The sequence below is a fragment of the Myxocyprinus asiaticus genome, chromosome 20 (assembly GCF_019703515.2).
Source record: "Myxocyprinus asiaticus isolate MX2 ecotype Aquarium Trade chromosome 20, UBuf_Myxa_2, whole genome shotgun sequence".
NCBI lineage: Eukaryota > Metazoa > Chordata > Actinopteri > Cypriniformes > Catostomidae > Myxocyprinus > Myxocyprinus asiaticus.
The window spans coordinates 12,863,838-12,881,198 of NC_059363.1; the positions used below are offsets into that span (position 1 = coordinate 12,863,838).

Sequence of the window (17,361 nt, forward strand, 5' to 3'; positions counted from 1 at the left end):
TTGTCACATGAAAGAGCCCTTCAGACCAACCTATCCAGCAGGTCACCTGATTTGACCTCGAAAATAAAGAGCAGGTCTCTATAACCTCCGGCTCACATGCACCCAAGGATTCTCATCAATAATTCATTTTGCTTACATTACTGTCACTTTATTTTGTAGAAAGCAACTTGTTGATTTAGAGGGCTACAGCATTTGCAGAGCATGTGTTCAAAAGTGTGAAATATTCTAATGATATACAGCAGTAGGCAACTTGCAAACTTGCCAGTTGAGCTGGCACGATTTTAAAACAGTGAAACAACAATTTTGAACATTATGAAATGTAGTGCGTGAGTGCCATCTTCATGGCCTTATTTATTCTGGGAATTTTTTTTTTTTTTTTTTTTTCTATTGTTTTGGTAAACCTCAAATTCTGCACTAAACCATTTAACTGCACGTTGTGCCTGGCATCACTAAAAGTTAAATATCTTGATTTATTGTCTTTGTGATGTCTGCACTTATCTTGCTCTTTATAATTCAATTTTCCAGTCAAAAATATAAATAATAATAATAGAGCTACAGTAGCTTTTTTTTAACACAATCATAATAACAGGGCTGCAATGCAATAAATAAACAAATAAATAAATAAAAAACAGGCCTAAGCCTAACCATGTCTTCAAATGATTACACATAAATATGACCTAAATAATTTGGCATTGGGTGCATCACCTCAAACATTTATCAGTTCAATAAAAGCACACACACACACACAAAAAAGGAAAACATAAAACCTTTTAAATCATTCCAGATGCCACACAAGCAAAATCACCCTGCCAAGCTGATGAAAACCAATGTCCTCCAGTACGACTCCACTGAGCAAATATTAGGTGCATAACACTCACCATAAATATCGCATCAATAGCTTTTAAACTCTGATCAGTATACTCTACAGATGATGATTCATGCAGATCAGTTAGGCCTCATTGCGACCTTGGCCTTGGAAAGAGCCAGCAACACACCCGAGGCCCCTTAAATCTAATGCATCATACAAACGTGATTCTTGCGTTCCCAATACAATTCGTTAAACCTGAAATACATCACAGGATCTGAAGCTGTACTATTAGTCAATGCATCTGCCATGTGCATCAGTTTTTAAGGGAGCTAACAGACGCGTGCAGCTAAAAAGACACCGTCATTCAATAAGAACACACTATGCATTGTTATACTAGACTTAAACAGTCCAATAAATGAACCTCATATCTCATTTACACTCACACGGACTTCATGTACAAACGGTTTACAACGAATGCACGTTGGTCAGAAATGTCACAGCACATTTGGCCCGAGTGATTAGCACGCGAGCTCGTGTTAGCTTTGGTTGTTTTTATTGATTATTTCGGGATCTCGAAAGAAAAAACACAAGCGATCAGAGTGTGTGCGTGTGTTGTTTTGCAGAGAGAGGCTCGTGCTCACCGATGGTGAATTGTTTTATTGGTCACGTTGTGCTGAAAAGTCTCTTGTTAAACGGTGCGGTGCCCCCCTCTCTCTCCCCATTCCCTACTGCTGCTGTTGTCAGACTGCTGCATGCGTGTGAAGCCAGCGACAATGAGAACGCAACCTTTTCTGAGACATGACATTTCTTTAATATAAAAGCCCAAACTTATTTACGCTTAACTAAACGGAAATGAAAAGGAGTCAACAGAGCATTGTATTGTATTTTATATTGGGTATCGTTATTTCAAAATGGTCACTGGAGATAAATATTTGATGAATTATTTATATTTCTTTAAAATAAAAGCCCCCTCTATTCCGCACTTTCAGTGACTAATAAATGTAACTGCAAAATAAATGAGAATTTGCACATATTTATAAAGGATATTTCTAAATAGCCTTTAAAAAAAAATCTGAAAAAGACATACTTGCTGAACTTTCTGTGAATTGTATTTTTTTATTCATTCATTCATTTTTTATTTTACTTTATTTTTTTATTTTTTTATTTTTTGCTGCAGCTGTATAGTTATTTATTTTATTTTGATTCTATTATTTGTATACCTTTATTTAACTTTTCATTTCTTTGTAAAGTACGTTGATATTTTACGAGTATTATTACTCGTTATTAATAATTAATATTATTATTAATTAGAATTATTAAAGTGTTCTTCAATGGAATTATTTTAATAAATTCTTCAGTAAAATGGTCTACATGTATTAAATATGCTCTACATGTTTGTTATTATTATTATTATTTATCATCATCATCATCATCATCATCATCAATAATAATAATAATTATTATTTTTATTAGTAGTAGTAGTAGTAGTAATAGCATTATTACTGGATATGGGATATAAATGGAAATAGATATATTACTGGATTTGGTGGCTGTATTGTTATTGTTATTGGAATTTATTTTATATATATATATATATATATATATATATATATATATATATATATATATATATATATATATATATATATATATATATATATATATATTATTTTTGCACGTTTATTTAACTTTTAATTTCTTCGCAAAGCACTTTGATATTCTAAGCGTCATCGTAAAAATTATTGAATTGCTGACTCCATGTTGAGGTAATTTTGGGAACTACAGCCGTCAACATTTTTCAAGCAAAAGATGCTGCTGACAAAAGAGAAGCAGGATCACACTTCCCGTTGCTATACTCTTTAGTGTAATCTGGTATAAAATTAATATAATAAGCCTAAATGATATTGAAGGACAATCTTTTTTGTAAAGCAAAATAAATAAATAAATAAATAAATAAATAAAAAAATTCACTGTGCAAATAAAACAATAATGAAGCAATGCATTAGCATAAAATGCTTCGTAAAGGAAGACTTATACTACACATAATACAAAATATAATAACAAATTAGTTTGGTTTAAAGTCATAAACTGTCGCAGTGAAATATTCACATAATATAAATTCTTTATCGGATTATTTATATTTATTTACAAAAAAAAATTAAACTCATCACAATTTATAAAATTTGTCTCTCAGTGTTGACAGAACCTTTATTAACACGGCAGTAGTGCCAAGATAAAGCAATTTCTTAATTTATCCATTTAAATGTGAGCATATAAATATTTCCTTCATCCAGCACTATTTTAAAAAACTTCACATTCCCGTGATGCATCAGCTCCTGTTTTCTGCCATTTAGGCCAATGAGGAGGAGGGTGAGAACATTCTCTCTTCTGATTGGCTTAAAGCTGCAGATGCGCAATATTCAAAGTAAGCTAACTGCTGCTCGTGAAAACCCGAAGTTGGAGCTTTACATACAGAGACTGAACTGAAATAAACTACATTTCTGGAGAGTTTTAAACGACGTTTGTGTCTTATTTGGTCTACTTTTAAAGGAGATCAATTAAAAGGTACGTGTACATGACAGTTGTGTATTAGCCCTAGAGGCTTGTTGTTTTCGTTGTTTATTTTTTGTTAGGCGCCATTTAGGCTTGACATGATCCGTCTAACGGGTTTGTAATAGGTTCTAATGTTTTAAAGCCTTTTATAAACGCTACTCGTTGTTACCTGCTTGTATTTTGCATTTGTTTTACAGGTTAAGTTTAAAGGGCTTTTTCAAATCTGGAGAGTAAAAGACGCCCTTTTAACATGGCATCATCTCAGATACCAGCGGCCAAAAAAGATGAGAAAGGCAGAAATATTCAAGTGGTTGTACGATGCAGGTATGTCATTTTATTTCTAATTTCAAAACTATGGTAAATATGTCCTACTTATGCATATATAGAGTGAGGTTTAAAAGTATTTAATATGTTGCACAATATAATGTGACATTGACCAAGTTCACTAAAATAAAATGTTAATTTTTATTTAATTTTTTTATTTATTTTTTGAAGTCTCTGTGTACATGGATGTTATTTTCATGTCTGATGTTCAATTCACAGACCATTCAACACAGTGGAGCGTAAATCTGCCTCTCATACAGTTGTCGAATGTGACCAGAACCGAAAAGAGGTTACGGTCCGGACCGCAGGCATCACTGACAAATCAGCCAGGAAATCATACACCTTTGACATGGTGAGGCTTTGGCCTGTTCCCCCCCCTCCCCCCCCAGCTTTTAATTTTCAGTACTGTTCATAAAATGTGTCTTGTGTTTTTTTTAATGGTTTAGGTGTTCGGTCCTTCTGCCAAACAAATTGATGTGTACAGGAGTGTGGTGTGCCCCATACTAGATGAGGTCATCATGGGTTATAACTGTACTGTCTTTGCGTGAGTAGCTTTTAGTGCTTCTTGAAATATCTGATCATTCGAGTCTACTTATGTGTCATTTCAGCTGATTTTTAAAAACGATTTTGTTTGTTTGCTTTAAAGCTATGGGCAAACAGGAACAGGGAAAACCTTCACAATGGAGGGCGAGAGGTCACCCAATGCAGAATTTACATGGGAAGAGGTAATGTTTGAGTTCAAGTTTGCCAGTTCTATCTGCTTCCAATAAAGTACACTGACCAGTTTGATGGCTCATTAAAACGGCCAAATCCTCAATATCTGTATTCTTTTATGTTTTTAAGTATGTGTTGTATTTGGTGTTTATCTGAGCCCACTCATGATCGTCAAGGTTTCTTGCACCAAAAGTGTAATTAGTCTCTTGGACCTTTTAAATGGTTTTGCTACCTAGTAACTACTGCACCTTTAATGCAAACATGTATGCTATGTAAGATGTTTTATGTAAATGATGTGTGTTATGGTAAGTACTAATGATACTTTATTACGGACTATAATAAAATGACCCCCCCCCCCCCCCCCATAGGACCCTTTGGCTGGAATCATCCCCAGAACTCTTCATCAGATCTTTGAGAAACTGTCCAGTAATGGCACAGAGTTCTCTGTAAAGGTGTCTCTCCTGGAAATCTATAATGAGGAACTGTTTGACCTGCTCAGCCCTGCTCCTGATGTCACAGAGAGACTACAACTATTTGATGATCCCAGAAACAAAGTATTTTTTTTTTTTTTCTTTAGATCATTTGCTGTACTTTGTTTCATCCATGCAATTTCAGTTTGTTCTGAAACCTGGCTTATATTTTTCTCTGTTTATTAAAGGAATAGTTCTCCCAAAATTCTCTCATTTCCTCACCCTCATGCCATCCCAGATGTGTATGACTTTCTTCTGCAGAACACAAATTAAGATTTTTAGAAGAATATTTCAGCTCTGTAGGTCCATTCAATTCAAGTGATTGGAGACCAAAACTTTGAAGCTCCACAATGTACAAAAGTAGCATAAAAGTAATCCATAAGACTCCAGTGGTTTAATCAGTGTCTTAAAAATGATCTAATCGGTTTTGGATGAGAACAGGTCAAAATATAAATCCTTTTTCAAAAATCTTGACATCAGCAGTCTCCTTGGTGATCATGATTTCAAGCTCGACAACACTTCCTAGCGCCAACCAGCGTTCTGCACATTCATCAAGCACTAGGAAGTGTAATCGAGTTTGAAATCATGGTCGTGCCTAGAGACTGCAATGGCAAGATGTTCAGTGAAATAGGGGTTATATTTTGGTCAGTTCTCACCCAAAACCGATTAGATTGCTTCAGAAGACATTGATTAAACCATTGGAGTTTTATGGATTACTTTTCTGCTGTTTTTTGGAGCTTCAAAGTGTTGGTCACCATTCACTTGGGTTGTATGGACCTACAGAGCTGAGATATTTTAAAAACAAATACATAATTTGTGTTCTGCAGAAGTAGGAAAGAAAAACACATCTGGGAAGGCATGAGGCATGGCATGTAAATTATGAGAGAATTCTCATTTTTGGATTAACTATCTTTTTAAGATGAGAGTAACTGTTCTGTTTGCATATTTGTCAGAGAGGTGTGGTCATTAAAGGTCTGGAGGAGATCACAGTGCATAACAAGAATGAGGTATATCAGATCCTGGAGAGAGGAGCAGCCAAGAGAAAGACGGCCTCCACGCTCATGAACGCCTATTCCAGGTAATCACACGGGATCCCAGCGTCCCAATTAATGATGTGCTTCAGAGAGAGACAGAAAGTCAAGTTTATGCATAACAGTACTGTGTTTGTAACCCCGCTCTTCTCCTTTGATTCCATCAGTCGATCCCACTCAGTTTTCTCTGTGACTATTCACATGAAGGAGATCACACTAGATGGAGAGGAGCTGGTCAAAATTGGAAAATTGAACTTGGTGAGTCAATTCAATCTTTTCAATTCAGTTTTTCTCATGTAAAATTCCACAGGCTGAGGAATACACCAAATTCCAGTTCTGCGTCCTAAGTTTATCGCCCATTTCCTCTATGCTTAGGTGGATCTTGCAGGTAGTGAGAACATCGGGCGATCTGGTGCTGTGGATAAGCGGGCACGTGAAGCTGGCAACATAAACCAGTCTCTGCTGACTCTGGGCCGGGTCATCAAGGCTCTGGTGGAGAGAGGGCCTCATGTGCCCTACAGAGAGTCCAAGCTCACCCGCATACTGCAGGACTCCCTGGGAGGACGCACCAAAACCTCCATCATTGCCACCGTTTCTCCTGCCTCCATTAATCTTGAGGTATGCCTTGCCCTGTTAGACTAGGTTTTCTAGATCTGGATCTCTCAAGAATATTGATTTTATATTCTAATTGTAGGAAACGCTGAGCACACTGGACTATGCCAACCGGGCCAAGAATATCATGAACAAGCCAGAGGTCAACCAGAAACTGACCAAGAGAACACTTATCAAGGCAAGTCTCTTCACTAATAGCTTGGGAATTATCTGTATTTACTTTTTCTTGATATTCAAACATTTCTACATTGTCTGCATTTAGTTACCAATACTTTTTGAAATGTTCCAGGAATACACAGAGGAGATTGAGCGTCTGAAACGAGATCTGGCTGCCACCCGTGACAAACATGGAGTGTACCTCTCAGTTGATAACTATGAGTGAGTTCTATATGTGCTTTATAAATCATTTTATAACAGTTGGTTCCAAATCACTAATTTGACTGGACAAGCAGCATTACAAAAGTGTTACTGTTAATGTTACCAGCACTAGAATGTAACACTGTTTGTAATTGCTTTGCTTGTTTATATTTGTTGCATACAATTAAATTATATGGTGTGCAACATTGTTACTGTTTTTGTTTTTCACTGAGTTTGTCCATTTTTATTGGTGGAACATAATGACAAAAATATTCTGTCAAATTGCATCTGAAATGTTGACATTTACTTTATAGAACTGCATAGATATTTAATAGAACACTGTAGAACTTTTAATAGAACATTCTTACATTGTTTGCACATTTGCAGGAGTATTAACAGTAAACTGGTGTGTCAGGAAGAGCAGATTACAGAATACACCGAGCAGATCACGGCTGCAGAGGAGGAGCTCAAGAGGGTTAGCATCTTTTGAAGTCAATTCTACTTCTGCTTTGTACAAAGTTCAGCAAACTTCCCCTTTTAAGTATGTGATGTCAATGCACTGTGTGTTAGATGTCTGATGCAGTTGTTGTTGCTGCAGATACTGGACTTGTTCACGGACAGTAAGCAGAAACTTGAGCAGTGCACTGAGGACCTGCAGGACAAGAACCAGAGACTGGAAGAGGTTCACAAAGACCTAACAGAGACCAGGCTCCGCCTCACTCAGGAAGAGTACATCACTGCACAGCTCCAGAGCAATGAGGGCCAACTCTACAGCACTGTTGACCAGGTGGGGAGGCTAAGATGGCAAAATAAATGGACCGTCAAAGGGTTTCTAATATTTTATTTGGGCTAAATTCCTGTTTAAGACAAATTCTGCTCACTCTAAGTAAGTATATTAGTAACTATGACAAAAGTACTTTGGTTCCAAGTTGATACCAAAATATAAAAGATGTCACAGTACCAGTGTTTGGGCAGTACTGGTAGTCCTGACTCAATTCAATACCTGTGCGCTGTCTGACTGACACAAGAATGCTTCCAAATGCTCCCATAAGAATTTGACGCATTTGAGAAAGAAAAGGAATGCACAATTAAGTTAAATTTGTGATATGTCCTAGTGTGATTTAATAAACCAAGAAAGGCTGCAATCTAAGTCTGCATGAGCTGCGTGCTTTAAAGTGAATGTGTGAAGCAGACCGCTCATTCACTGGAATCATGCCATTGAGAATAGTGCGCATTGTATGAGATGACAGAGCAGAGCATTTATCACTGTAAAGCGCCCAAAAAATGTAGACTATATATTTATATAATTCTATCACAGCAAACTGTTTATCTGAAGGTGTGAAGCTTCCGTCAAAAACACACATCAAAATAAAAGCTAGACGTGTGACAAATAATAATATGTAATATTTTAGGAATTAATTTGATTAGACACTATTTTGGTTAAAAAATTAAACTTTAAAACATGGAATTTTAAGAAGAAGAAGAAAAAAGGGAAACAGAATTTAGGAAAAAATAAAACCGATTTCAGTAGGGCCCTACTTAAAAACACTTAATAAATGCATACTTAACTGAGAAATTCTTGAAGGAAACATGCATTTGTTTAATAATTGTATTTATCACACATTTGCACATATACAGTAATTCTTTTTTTTTTTTTTTTTTTTCACATATCCCAGCTAAGCTGGGGTCAGAGTGCAGGGCGCCCCTGGAGCAGATAGGGTCAAGGGCCCAACAGTGGTATCTTGGCAGTGCTGGGGATTGAACCCCCAACCTTCTGATCAGTAACCCATGGCCTTAACCGCTGAGCCACCACTGCCACCGTTACCATATAAGCATATGTTTGCTGTAGTATCGAAATTGGTATCGAAAACTGTTCAATTTCACTGGTATTGGTACACTACTGAAATTCTGATATCGTGACAACTAGGGGTGTAACAATCCATCGATCAATTATCCAACGATGTGTAAAGATCGCTGTGTGTGTGTGTGTGTGTGTGTGTGTGTATATATATATATATATATATATATATATATATATATTATTATTTTAAGATGCACCTTTTATATGTATGACTTTTTTTTTTTTTTCTGTATTACCTGAAGTACCTTATTTTGTTGTGGATGTCCCAGTGTGGATATTGGATTTGCACTTTTCAGAGAGCTCAAAATATTAAAATTATATTTTGGTTGCATTTTTGACAATAAATGTAATTGATTGTGCAAAATGGGCACATAATATTGTAATATCGACCACAGACCCCTGAATGGAATCAAATCAAAATCGTGTCGTGGCAGATGTTGAGGTATCGGCAAACATCGGATCGTTGGCTTAGAGAATTGATACAAGATCGTATCGAGATGAAACTGCCAATTTACACCCCTAGCGACAGCCCTATTAGTAACGCATGAGTGCTGTTGGGTTGGTTTATTGTTTTGACTGACCAGTAAAATATTAACGGTGATCAGAATGTTCCTTTTTTTTTTTTTTTCTTTGGCTTCAATCAAACATCACCCTAACTAATTCTCTCGCCCCCAGTTGTTAAGTACGGCTGAAGCCAGCACACAGGACGTCAGTGGTCTCCATGCTAAGCTGCAGCGGAAAAAGGATGTGGAGCTTCATAATGGGGAGGTCCAGCAAAGTTTCGCCCAGCGCATGGAGAACTGCTACAACAGCATTCAGAGCTCACTGCAGGAGCAGGGCCAAAAACAAGCCTCTATAATAGACTATTACCGCTCATCAGTGGGTAAGAAACCACCTTCATTTCTTTCTAGAGATGCACGATATATCGGCGGGCAATATATTATTGGCCGATAACTGGGAAAATCAAAATATTATTATCACTACGATAATGGAATTATAATCGCGATAATGTGTTAGTTTATTTGCTTGCACTGCCTGCAGCATCTTTCCTTCAGGCAAGGACTCATGCAGTCTCAAGTGACAGTGCGTGTGCACATAAACATCGTGCCTGTGTGAGTGAGAGCCAAGCTCATGTTGCTCTGTGAGGATTATTTCAACATCTCTGCACCGTGTTGCGTTGTTTTAGGGTTGGTCTTAGTCATCTGCTGTAAGTAACAATGGCATTTCCCATATTTTGTTTGTTTCATGACGCAATAAACGAAACGCGACAAAGATGTGTAACAGCGGAGCTATCATTTTCGCTTATGTTTCATGAAGTAATAAACAGAATGTGGGAAATGCCACATAGTTACTTGCATTGCAGCATTGTGATTAAAACAAGTCCAAGCACAACCAAAAACGGCACATTTCATAAGTTATAAAGTGGAACTGTCACAGATGAGCACACAGTAGCAAGCATCTGTGAATGACATAAGCACAAGCACGCACATTTATAACACACAAACCACCGCTGCACTCGCAGTCCGGTTGCCGGCACTAATAATACACCATGTATACAGAGCCTCAATTTGGTTTAATGCATTTTTACAGCTGTTAGAAGTTCATTACTCTCTCTCTGAGCAAGTCACCAGGATTAACGTCAACACTTATATAAATGGCCACCATAATTCCTTCAAGTGAATTATTTATTTCTCATTTAAATCAGCATACATTTGTATATAGGCACATTTATGGTTCATGTTTCATCCGTAAAACCTTCCTTAGCAGTCCAAATTTCAAGCTTTTAAATGACACCTATTTTAAAATGAGAAGCTTTTAATGAATTAACAAGCAGTTTCAGGTTGAAGGATGAAAAATGTAAACCTTTATTTATTTATATATATATAATATATAAATAAAGATATATATATAATCTCGGTATCTGTATCTGTCCTGAAATTCCATTTTGGTGCATCCCTATTTCTTTTTGCTACAAAATTAAAAAGCTGAGTAAAACTTTGACCTCTAATACATTACTCTTGAAATCTAATATCCTATTTTTGTGTCTTTAGAAATCATTTCCAGCTAGAAAGTCTTGCCAAGCAGCAAAATAATGATTTTATTTGTATTTCTTTTTTCAGGTGAGCTCCTGAATGTGAACGGCAGGGTGTTTAAGGAGACGTTAGGTGCTGTGTGCGAGTCGTACAGCAGCATTAAGGGTACTGTGGGAGAAGGTGTGGAACGGTGTAAACAACGAGTGCTACAGCAGGAGAAACTCTCTCAGGAGACACAGAACAACATGCTGGAAATACTGGTGAGGACTCCATACCTCAATTTGGATAATAAAAGCAAGATGCATCTCAACCTGTCAAATATATAGTCACAGACTTACTGTAATGTGGGCCTATCAGAGATATGTGATATTGAATATGCACTAGCATAAACATTAATGGCGAGAATTTAAGGCATTACGCAGGAGTTCAGAAATGTAATAAGTACTTATTAATGTCTTCTCAGGATGAACACAAATGTCATCTAGAGGAGGTTTTGGTTGCCCAGTCGTTGCCAGGTATAAGGTCCATCATAGCCATGAATGACAATCTGAAGCAAACCCTTCAAACATATCACACTCTGGCTGAGCAGGTATAAGTGACCTTAAACTGATCAACATCTACTGCCACATCAGCCTAAAACGATCAATACATCTTTGACATGTTTAAGACTGTGTACTAACTTTTCTTTCTTTTTTTCACAGATGCAGGGTCTGAAAGCAGAGATGATGTCATTTTTAGACTCCCATGTTGAATCATTGGCCAGTATGAGACAATGTGCTGTGCAAGGCTCCAACGCTCTACATGCCGAACATGACAAGCTCAAGCAGGAGATTAGCCAAGCAGGAAACAACCATCAGACGGTAAGTCTGTTCAACTGGACAGATTTTTGAGAACATTTTCTTGGACTAGGTTACCAAACAATTATGCCTGACAGTGTTGTATCCACATTTCTGAAGTGGTGATTGGCTCAGATGTTCACAAACTTTGTGGGTGCTCTAAATGTAACCAAGAGACCACAAGGAATTTAATTTGATTTGAACAAGCTGTTATTGTAAATGTTGAAAAGCTCTTAGCAGTCTTAAGTATTTTGGAAAGATTTCAAAAGCAGTTTCTCCCTGTCCATTCTAGGCCAGGAAAAATAAATGTTAACAGAAGAGAGAGCTCTTTTAGGAACCAAGTCGAAATATTATAACTTGCTCCACTTCTGAGACAACTTTCCATTCCCGGCTGATGTCACCAAGCACTCTTATTTTTCAATCCCTGTTTTTATTGTAGTGTGGAACACCCACTTTTCACGATCCAACCAATTACAGATGAATGCAAGTCCTGCCCTTCATTTTTGTTATTGTTTAACATCCTATGTTTTTTTTAAACAGTTTAAAGGGATAGTTCACCCAAAAATTTATTCACCCACATGCCATTCCAGATGTGTATGCCTTTATTATGCTGAACACAAATTAAGATTTTTAGAAGAGTATCTCAGCGGGGGCCTGGGTAGTTCAGTGAGCTGATGCTGACTACCACCCCTGGAGTTGCAAGTTCGAATCCAGGGCGTGCTGAGTGACCCCAGCCAGGTCTCCTAAGCAACCAAATTGGCCCGGTTGCATGGGTGGGTAGAGTCACGTTGGGTTAACCGCCTTGTGGTCACTATAATGTGGTTCTTGCTCTCGGTGGGGTGCGTGGATGCCGCGGAGATTAGCGTGGGCCTCCACATGCGCTACGTCTCTGCAGTAACGTGCTCAACAAGCCACGTGATAAGATGCACGGATTCACGGTCTCAGACGCGGAGGCAACTGAGATTCGTCCTCCGCCACCCGGATTGAGGTGAGTCTCTACACCACCATGTGGTCTTGGGAATTGGGCATTTCAAATTGGGGAGAAAAAAAATGTCCCTTTTGTATCTGATAAACTGTGAAAGATGCAAGAGCAATACGTGTAGTTGCACTTAATGGGTTTTAGAGTGGTTCAGAGCTCTAGTTAATTTACGAGTGTTTTTTCATGCTACTTGGATAATGATGCTTTTGGGAAACGTGCTGTAGTAAGTACATGCTACTAATGTTCAGCTTAGAGCTTCAGGAAACCCAGCCCAAGCAACACCCACACCGAGCGGGACTGCATGAACGTCTGTCTGGTGCTTTCTCCTGAATAAATTCAGTTCATTACCGCTGCAGTGTCCGGATCCCAATAATAACTTTGTGCTAATGTGCTAAAAGATGATTATGATCTTTGTTGCTAAATCCTAAACTAAAGTATGATTTATCTAAATCATCTACATCCATTTCTTGCATTGATGAAGCTGCTGGCACTTCATTCTGTCGTTGTGACAATGACGCGCCATTTCTGGTAATTGACTTCATTCTCAAAATATTTCCACTAATCTCGTAGTGATATGACATTATTCTGAAAATTTTGACTTTATTCTCAAAATATTATGACTATTCTTAATCTTTAGATTTTTTTTTTGTTTGTTTGTTTGGTTACGTGGCACTAAAACGCCATCGTAGGAATGGCATGAGGGTTAATAAATGAGAGAATTTTCATTTTTGGGTGAACTATCCCTTTAAGCAAGTAAACGGGTTGTGAACTGCATTTCATGTTGACTTCAAAGTTTCCCGCAACGTTTACATTTTATGAGCACACCACTTGCGACCTGCACTAAAATTGAGGGAGACGGCTGCATTAAAATTATTTCCCTTCAACAGCGTGTGGCCCAGCTGGTTCAGTGTTTGCAGAACCAATTGAATCTCTTGGCTTTAGACACTCAAACAGACTTTGAAGGACTTGCCCAGGCAACATCTGCCCAGAATGAGCCACTAGACATGCTACGGAACACCATACAGAGGTGAGAAGAGATGTACAATCTGTACCTTGTTTAGCAGGTTTCCTATAACTTGAAGTAAACCTGTAACACATTGCATCTTTATTTCAGTAAATGCACTGCAGCTGAGGAGCACACTGTGTCTCTCCGTGTTCAGTTGGGCTCCTCTGTGGATGGAGTGATATCAGAGATGACAGCAGTGACAGAAGAGGGAGGGAGGGCGCTGGAGGAATGTGGCGGCTACTGCGGACACCTGCAAACTTCTTTGGACTCGCTGGCTGAGTCAGGACTCAAGTGGTGTTGTGAAGCCAGAGTCTCGACTGAGAGCAAAGCCCAGGAGCAGCTCAAGCTCATCAGAGAGACAGAGAAGTCTATGCAAGACCTGCTTAAGGTTAGCTGGTGTGAACACTGAACTAGTTGGACATTTTATTAGTCAGAGGAACAAATGTAACTAAAAGTGGTCCTCAACTACAAAAAGTAAAATAAATAGAAACGTCCTTAAAATCAAACATTGTGGGCCTTTGTGCAATATGTTGAGCAAAGATGCACAATTAAATGGCTGATTGCAGACCTGTGATCCATTTTTGGGTCGCAACCCACTAGTTGAGAAACATTGAATTAGAATACGAGTTTGTACTTTTAGTTGCATGTGTACACACATCATATTTATTTATTTTCTGTGTGCATGTAGGCTGTTGAAGAAAAGGTGGAGAAAGCAGTTCAGGACTGTGAAGGCCATCTGAGTCCAATGCAGCAGGAAGTTGAAGGAATCTTGAGTAGTGTGGAAGTGCAAACAGGCAAGGATGAGACCACCTTGCAGGAGCACAGAGAGACCCTCTTCTCCATTAGCACTCGGGCACTGGACACTGTACACAACTTTCTCAGCTCTGAGCTCCGACAAGATTTACCTACAGGTGAGTGAGAAGCTTTGGATTGCATGCTTCCTCTAAAGGACAAAAATGTGTCTGGTGTATGTACACATCTGTGCTGCCAGTGTGTGTCATCTTCCTATGTCTACTGGGCAGTAAAGTTATGGTGTGCATATTGTTGTAGGAACAACCCCTCAGCGTAAGGAGTACATGTACCCACGTGTGCTGAATCAGCCTAGAAGTCGAGAGGAGCTGGAAGAGGAGTTTAGAGCTCAGCAGGTGGAGCTTCAGAGCACACTGAGCCAGTGTGAGACTGTCATTGAGGTAGATGAGGACAAACCTCTCTATCAGGTATTAAAATCACAAATCTAGTACCGCCCATAGTTCTGAAAGGAGCAGATTTAATCGATGGTTCTTTAGGAAATACAGTGTTATAGCTCAATGTTTGCTCTGTAAATGCCATGTTTTAAAGGAATAGTTCACCCAAAAATGAACATTCTTATAATTTACTCACCCTCATGCCAACCCAGATCTGTATGACTTACTTTCTTCTGCAGAACACTTGTGCAGATTTTTAGAAGAATATCTCAGCTCTGTAGGTCCATACAATGCAAGTGAAATGTGACCAAAACTTTGAAGCTCCAAAAAGCAAATAAAGGCAGCATAAAAGTAATTCATAAGACTCCATATGATGTCTTGAAGCTACATTATTGGTGTGGGTCAGAAAAAAGATCAATGTTTCAGTCCTTTTTTTTTTTTTTTTTTTTTTTACTATAAATCTCCAACTTTGACCAGCCTATGCACAAAGAATGTGAATCTCCAAAAAGCAAAACAATGTGAAAGTGGAGATTTATAGTAAAAAGGACTTAAACATTGATTTGTTTCTCACCCACACCTATTATATTGCTTCTGAATACATGGATTTAACCACTGGAGTCATATGGATTACTTTTGTGCTGCCTTTATATGCTTTTTGGAGCTTCAAAGTTCTGGCCACCATTCACTTGCATTTATGGACCTACAGAGCTGAAATATTCTTCTAAACATCTTTATGTTCTTAAGAAGAAAAGTCATTTACATCTGGGATGGCCTGAGGGTGGGTGCATAAATTGTTATATCAGTGCTAATAGTTAAATTTATGAAGAGATTTTTTTTCTTCTATCTTGTTTGCCCTGACAAACCTCATTAATGGCTGTTTTCAGGACTCTCTGGAGGATGAAGTCAGTGGTTCAAGTGATGGAAACATCACAGAACAGTCTTGCTCTGATGAGAACTTGATGTGTTATGAGAGCGGAAGGGTTCCCTTTTTCAAGGTGAGGCACCTCCCACATTATGACATGCAAGATTGCTAATAGCTTGAGGCCACAAATAATAAACTTGTTGGCTGATGATGCAACTTTTGACATGATATTTTTTGTTCTCTTTCCCTAAACAGAAGAAAAGCAAGAAAGAAAATGGCAATAAGTCAGTGAACCGTTCAAAGGTGGAAAATGAGAACATGTGTTCGCCACCCCGTTCAAAACTACCACTCAGGTGTCAAAATTAACACAAAGGATGCTCCAGTTTTTATTCCCTCCTGTCTTAAATTGTATTCTTTTTAGCATATGTATGTCTTTCAACTTATGTTTGTCTGTTTCCACACTGTCACAGTTGGTAATAATAAATTACTAAAGCTATAAGTTCAGGGTGGTTGTTATTGTCCTATTAGTTTCACTAGAGTTTCGAACATTTGTGATGTGTTTTTGTCGAACATTTTAATGTATTGATCTGTTTAAAAACTAATTATCCACTCCATCTTAAAACCAATAAAAAATATTTTTAAAGTGTGGTTCTATTTTCAGGTGATGTTTTATGTACAAAGTTATTCTTGAATGTATTCTGTTAGTCACTTTGTGTAATATTGGTGCTTGTTTGTAGTTATATTTTTTCCTCAACAGAATGGCTCTGTCTTTGAGAATAAAAAAAAAGGTAATATAAGATGTTCTGAGAGACATCGAATTGGTGCTTTAAATAAAGAGCAAATAAAATTAAGAATGGCCTGAGACCTTATGTATATAGGGAGTTAATAGTTAATAATGAACAATACATGGTCAGTAATACGTGTGTGTGGGCAGTGGTTCTCAACTAGGGGGTCAGGGCCCACTAGGGGCATCAACTAACCTCCAAGTTGACTCAAATTATTTAAATTAAGTTGGTTTATAACTTAAAATGCTCAAAAATTAAGACCTACGACTTGTCCACCTTTTCCTGAATGTGGAAGTGCTCCACGATTCAATACAGAAGCCTGTTATTTTTTATTTATTTATTATTTTTTTCTCTCCCTGGTCTCCAGTGTTTTCACTCACAATGGCATTTGTTCTTGGTGAACAATGTTATGTTTGGCATAATAAATTTGTTAAAACGGATATATATATAAAAAAAAAAAAAAGCATGTGACTTCATAGTATGGAGCCACGATGACTGCCTTTTGACAGTGCCTCACTTATCAAACTCAGAGTGACGAGATGATGAGGCTACGGCCCAAGGTTAGTTATGCTGATATCACTGACTGCTTTAAGTTGCAACGACAGCCAACAACAGCACCTGAGCTCTTTTATACCAAATAATCGACAATATTGCTGAGTCTCATGACACTTTGTGGGCGGAACTTCCGGTTAAGCATAAACAATCGTTATGTACTAACACAGCATTAAAAATGACAGAAACTTGAGAGCAAATGGTCACAGAATTATAGCGAGGCAATAATGTTCTTCCCCACCTATCTGATAATGATTATGGGTTTAAGAATGATGGCCAAATATCGCAAATATAAGCATTTTAGTTATTTTGTTGAGTCTTTATCCATCCATGGAAGAACCTGAGAAGATATGTAGCCTATTAGTGCCTTCACAGCTGTAAAGTTGGACGTGTT

At 37.8% G+C, this 17,361-nt stretch overlaps 2 protein-coding genes across 2 annotated transcripts in view; one reads left to right on the forward strand and one right to left on the reverse strand.

Annotated features, from left to right (window-relative positions):
- The window catches only part of LOC127411561 (endoribonuclease Dicer-like), a 52,857-nt gene extending 51,290 nt beyond the window's left edge, over positions 1-1,567 (reverse strand). Inside the window, exon 1 of the mRNA XM_051647246.1 lies at positions 1,450-1,567. The gene's annotated coding sequence lies outside the window, so the exon portion shown is untranslated. The remainder of the gene's footprint in view (positions 1-1,449) is intronic.
- A 1,659-nt stretch (positions 1,568-3,226) lies between these two features.
- LOC127411447 (kinesin-like protein KIF11) lies at positions 3,227-16,278 on the forward strand. The gene is made up of 23 exons (XM_051647022.1): positions 3,227-3,373; positions 3,559-3,685; positions 3,905-4,037; positions 4,132-4,229; positions 4,332-4,410; positions 4,768-4,953; positions 5,823-5,947; positions 6,068-6,158; positions 6,276-6,518; positions 6,595-6,690; positions 6,802-6,890; positions 7,257-7,344; positions 7,468-7,656; positions 9,406-9,613; positions 10,851-11,023; positions 11,227-11,352; positions 11,465-11,623; positions 13,466-13,605; positions 13,693-13,972; positions 14,273-14,495; positions 14,635-14,801; positions 15,653-15,763; positions 15,886-16,278. Exons 2-23 carry the CDS (start codon positions 3,612-3,614, stop codon positions 15,994-15,996), a joined length of 3,189 nt encoding a protein of 1,062 aa, XP_051502982.1. The 5' UTR covers positions 3,227-3,373; positions 3,559-3,611; the 3' UTR covers positions 15,997-16,278.
- The last annotated feature ends 1,083 nt before the right edge of the window (positions 16,279-17,361 follow it).

What these genes read in the sequence shown, in the direction of transcription:
- LOC127411447 (XM_051647022.1), top strand. Translation starts at nt 3,612, where the DNA reads ATGGCATCATCTCAGATACCAGCGGCCAAAAAAGATGAGAAAGGCAGA. An exon ending in CAGAATTTACATGGGAAGAG is followed by an intron (nt 4,411 to 4,767) that starts GTAATGTTTGAG and finishes CCCCCCCCATAG; the next exon opens with GACCCTTTGGCTGGAATCAT. An exon ending in CTATTACCGCTCATCAGTGG is followed by an intron (nt 9,614 to 10,850) that starts GTAAGAAACCAC and finishes TTCTTTTTTCAG; the next exon opens with GTGAGCTCCTGAATGTGAAC.